This window comes from Onychostruthus taczanowskii, unplaced genomic scaffold (genome assembly GCF_017590055.1).
Source record: "Onychostruthus taczanowskii isolate IOZ18803 unplaced genomic scaffold, ASM1759005v1 scaffold1051, whole genome shotgun sequence".
Classification (NCBI taxonomy): Eukaryota; Metazoa; Chordata; class Aves; order Passeriformes; family Passeridae; genus Onychostruthus; species Onychostruthus taczanowskii.
In genome coordinates, this window is record NW_024497090.1 from 1 (window position 1) to 5,140 (window position 5,140).

The window sequence follows — 5,140 nt, forward strand, 5'->3', positions numbered from 1 at the left end:
TTGGACTGGTTTGGACTGGTTTGGAGTCTGGGGTTACTGGTTTGGACTGGGACGAACTGGGAGGGGTCTGGGCCAGACTGGGATGAACTGGGATGTTCGTGGTTTATACTGGTCCATACTGGTTTATACTGGTCCGTACTGGTCCATACTGGTCCATACTGGTTTATACTGGTTTATACTGGTCCCTGTCCCCCCCAGCCCCCCTCCGACGCCCCTGATTGGCTGCTGAATCTCCATGACGACCACGAGGGGGAGGAGCCTATGGAGGACGACAGCGCGGAGTGGGAGGAGCCTCGGGAGTGAGTGGGCGTGGCCTCAATGTGCTGGGCGTGGGTTAACGTCTCCAGCCACGCCCATTTATGGTCATGCCACGCCCTCGCAGGGTGGAAATGGGCGGGGCTTTCCCCGGATTGGCCGAGGCGGCGCTGGGGGCGCTGGGGGAGCTGGCGGAGAACTGCGGGTAAGTGGTTTATACTGGTTTGTACTGGTTTATACTGGTTTGGACTGGTTTGGGCTGGTTTGGGGTTTGGGGTTACTGGTTTATACTGGGAGGGAACTGGGAGGGACTGGGGGTTACTGGGATGAACTGGGATGGGGTTTTTGCCTTACTGGTTTATACTGGGATGAACTGGGAGGGGATTCAAGGTTACTGGTTTATACTGGTTTGGGGTTTGGGGTTACTGGTTTATACTGGGAGGGAACTGGGAGGGACTGGGGGTTACTGGGATGAACTGGGATGGGGTTTTTGCCTTACTGGTTTATACTGGGATGAACTGGGAGGGGATTCAAGGTTACTGGTTTATACTGGTTTGGGCTGGTTTGGGCTGGTTTGGGGTTACTGGTTTATACTGGGAGGGAACTGGGAGGGACTGGGGGTTACTGGGATGAACTGGGATGGGGTTTTTGCCTTACTGGTTTATACTGGGATGAACTGGGAGGGGATTCAAGGTTACTGGTTTGTACTGGTTTGGGGTCCGGGGTTACTGGGGGTTACTGGTTTATACTGGGAGGGGATTTGGGGGTTACTGGTTTGTACTGGTTTATACTGGTTTGGGGTTTGGGGTTTGGGGTTACTGGTGTATACTGGGGTGGATTGGGAAGGAACTGGGAAGTCTCTGGGTGGGTGACTACTGGTTTATACTGGTTTATACTGGTCTGTACTGGTTTATACTGGTCCATACTGGTCCATACCAGTCCATACTGGTTTGTACTGGTCCGTACTGGTCCATACTGGTCCATACCAGTCCATACTGGTTTGTACTGGTCCGTACTGGTCCATACTGGTCCATACCAGTCCATACTGGTTTGTACTGGTCCGTACTGGTCCATACTGGTCCATACCAGTCCATACTGGTTTGTACTGGTCCGTACTGGTCCATACTGGTCCATACCAGTCCATACTGGTTTGTACTGGTCCGTACTGGTCCATACTGGTCCATACCAGTCCATACTGGTTTGTACTGGTCTGTACTGGTCTATACTGGTCCATACCGGTCCATACTGGTTTATACTGGTCCCCAGCTCCGCCCTCCTGCCCTACCTGGACTCCTCCCTCGCCGCCATCTTGGATCTGACCCAGGTGAGCCCCTCCCAGTTCATCCCAGTACAAACCAGTAACCCCGAGTCCCCCTCCCGGTGGCTCCCAGTCCAAACCAGTAACTCCCAGTACAAACCAGTAACCCCCAGTCCCTCCCAGTTCCCGCAGTGCCAGCTCAGAGCCGCCGCCTACGAGGCCCTGGGGAGCGTCTGCTGCTGCGGGAGGGAGCGCCAGACTGGTTTGTACTGGTTTATACTGGTTTGGGCTGGGAGGGACTGGGAGGGACCGGGGGGGTGGGAGGCAGACCGGTTTATACTGGTTTGGACTGGTTTGTACTGGTTTATACAGGTTTGGGCTGGGAGGGGGCTGGGAGGGGACTGGTTTGTACTGGTTAGGTCCGTACTGGTTTATACTGGTTTGTCGTGGTCCATACTGGTCCATTCTGGTCCTTACTGGTCCATACTGGTCTGTACTGGTTTATACTGGTCTGTACTGGTTTATACTGGTCCATACTGGTCCGTACGGGTCCGTATTGGTCCATACTGGTCCATATGGGTCCATACTGGTTTATACTGGTTTATACTGGTCCATACTGGTCCATACTGGTCCGTACTGGTTTATACTGGTCCATACTGGTCCATACTGGTTTATACTGGTTTATACTGGTCCATACTGGTTTATACTGGTTTATACTGGTTTCCCTTCCAGCCCCTTCCCCCGTCCACCAGGGGGCGCTCCAGGCCCTCCTGAAGGGGCTCCGGAAGGACCCGGAAGTGGGCGGGGCCTTGGGGGCAGTGGGCGGGGTCGGGCGGATCCTGCAGCCCCCAGGCCACGCCCACAAGGAGTGGCTGGAGCCCATTGGACGAGCCCTGTGTGACGTCATCGCCGGGGAGGTGAGGGGGCGGAGCTGTAACGTGAAGGGGCGGAGCTTAATGACATTAAAGAGGTGGGAGGGGCCTAAAATGGGGTGGGCGGGGCTTAATGAGGCATTGATGGGATTGTGGGCGTGGCTTAAGACCAGTGGGTGGGGCTTACGGGATTGTGGGCGTGGCTTGAGCCAGGTTTAAATGAGGTGGGTGTGGCCTAAGTGTTTAACCAATGGGGCGTGGCCTGTGTGTGCCGTGGGCGTGGTTTGGGGGTGGGCGTGGCTCCACAAGCTCCTCCCCCTTCCAGATCGCCTGTCTGAGATCGCGGCGGGACGGCGACGAGGACGAGGTGGGGGAGGGGCTCCCAGTTCAAACCAGTTCAGCCCAGTTTGATCCCAGTCTGTCCCAGTTTGCTCCCAGTTTGATCCCAGTCTGTCCCAGTTTGATCCCAGTTTGATCCCAGTCCATCCCACTTTTCTCCCAGTCCAAACCAGTTCCCTCCCAGTAACCTCTAAACCTCTCCCATTCCCTCCCAGTTTGATCCCAGTCTCTCCCAGTTTGATCCCAGTTTGATTCCAGTCTGTTCCAGTTTATCCCAGTCCCTCCCAGTCTGTCCCAGTCTGACCCCAGACTATCCCAATTCGATCCCAGTTTGATCTCAGTTTATTCCAGTCCATCCCAGTTCATCCCAGTATAAACCAGTTTGAACCAGTCCCTCCCAGTTTCATCCCAGTCCTTCCCAGTTTGATCCCAGTCTGTCCCAGTTTGATCCCAGTCTGTCCCAGTTTGATCCCAGTCTGTCCCAGTTTGATCCCAGTCTGTCCCAGTTTGATCCCAGTCTGTCCCAGTTTGATCCCAGTCTGTCCCAGTTTGATCCCAGTCTGTCCCAGTTTGATCCCAGTCTGTCCCAGTTTGATCCCAGTCTGTCCCAGTTTGATCCCAGTCTGTCCCAGTTTGATCCCAGTCTGTCCCAGTTTGATCCCAGTCTGTCCCAGTTTGATCCCAGTCTGTCCCAGTTTGATCCCAGTCTGTCCCAGTTTGATCCCAGTCTGTCCCAGTTTGATCCCAGTCTGTCCCAGTTTGATCCCAGTCTGTCCCAGTTTGATCCCAGTCTGTCCCAGTTTGATCCCAGTCTGTCCCAGTTTGATCCCAGTCTGTCCCAGTTTGATCCCAGTCTGTCCCAGTTTGATCCCAGTCTGTCCCAGTTTGATCCCAGTCTGTCCCAGTTTGATCCCAGTCTGTCCCAGTTTGATCCCAGTCTGTCCCAGTTTGATCCCAGTCTGTCCCAGTTTGATCCCAGTCTGTCCCAGTTTGATCCCAGTCTGTCCCAGTTTGATCCCAGTCTGTCCCAGTTTGATCCCAGTCTGTCCCAGTTTGATCCCAGCCCCTCCCAGTCACCCCCATCCCCCCCAGACCTCCCAGCGCGCCGAGCTCCGCGAGACCGCCTCCGATTGGCTGCCGGAACTGGGCGTGGCCATGGCCGAGGAGGGCGTGGCCGGCACCGGAGGGGGCGTGGCCTTCCCGCCCCGCCTCTTCCGCCGCATCCTCCCCTCCCTATTGGCCGCCCTGGCCGACCCCGCCCGCCCGGGGGCGCGCTCGTGGGCGGCGGCCGTGATTGGCCAGCTGGGCCGCGCCCTCGGGCCGGAGGCCACGCCCTTTCTGCCGGATTTGGGCCCCGCCTTCCGATTGGCCGTCGGCGACCCCGACGACGAGGTCAGGGCCAACGCCTACTACGCCATTGGCCGGATCGGGGAGGCCATGGGACACGCCCACCACGAGTATCCACCAATCAGAGTGAAGGGGAGGTTAAGCCACGCCCACCACCCTTAAACCCCTCCCACCAACCTTAAACCCCTCCCATATGTCTATAAATAGACTTAAGCCCCGCCCACCACCCTTAAACTCCTCTCAGTACCTTTAAACCCCACCCATTCTACTTAGACCACGCCCACAACTCCTTAAAAGGGCTTAAGCCACGCCCAGTGCCCGTAAGCTCCTCCCACCAGCCTTAAACTCCACCCACATTTCCTTAAATGGGCTGTGGCTCCTCCCACGCTCTTTAAGCCACGCCCACAGTGCTATAAAAGGCTGTGGGCTCCTCCCATTCGTTTAAACTCCGCCCACAAGCCATTACTGGTTTTAACCCCGCCCACATTCCCTTAAAAGGATTTAAACTCCGCCCCACCATTAAACCCCGCCCACAACCCATTAAAGGCTTTTAACCCCGCCCACCAGCCTTAAACCCCGCCCACATTCCCATATAAGGCCAAGCCCCGCCCCCATTCCCATCCTAAGCCCTGAAGCCCCTCCTCCTGTTTAAGCCCCGCCCCTTTTTTCCTTAACTGGCGCTCAGGGGGGCGTGGCCGGGGGCGGAGCTTTGCTGCCACGCCCTCCGGGCCGGGGGGGAGGGGCCAGGACGGGTCCGGGACAACGTCCTGGGAGCGCTGGTGCGCCAGCAGGGGGCGCCCTGCGACACGGTACGGGGCTGCTGGGAGGGGCTTGGGGTTACTGGGAGGGCACTGGGCCATACTGGTTTATACTGGGAGGGACTGGGAGGGGCTTTGGGGGTAACTGGTTTGTACTGGTTTGTACTGGGAGGGGTTTGGGGTTACTGGTTTGTAGGGTCTTGGGGGTTACTGGGAGGGCAGTGGGCCATACTGGTTTATACTGGGATGGACTGGGATGAATGGGGAGGGGGGTCACTGGGAGCCTATACTGGTCCATACTGGTCCATGCT

General features: G+C 56.9%; 1 protein-coding gene across 1 annotated transcript; it reads left to right on the forward strand.

Moving 5' to 3' along the window:
• Positions 1-186: 186 nt before the first annotated feature.
• LOC121341333 (importin-4-like) lies at positions 187-4,907 on the forward strand (the record flags this gene model as incomplete). The annotated part of the gene is made up of 8 exons (XM_041414771.1): positions 187-299; positions 383-460; positions 1,522-1,579; positions 1,697-1,775; positions 2,246-2,430; positions 2,711-2,752; positions 3,817-4,181; positions 4,757-4,907. Coding segments are annotated over exons 1-8 (996 nt in total), but the record flags the coding sequence as incomplete, so codon positions are not given.
• Between the last annotated feature and the right edge of the window lie 233 nt (positions 4,908-5,140).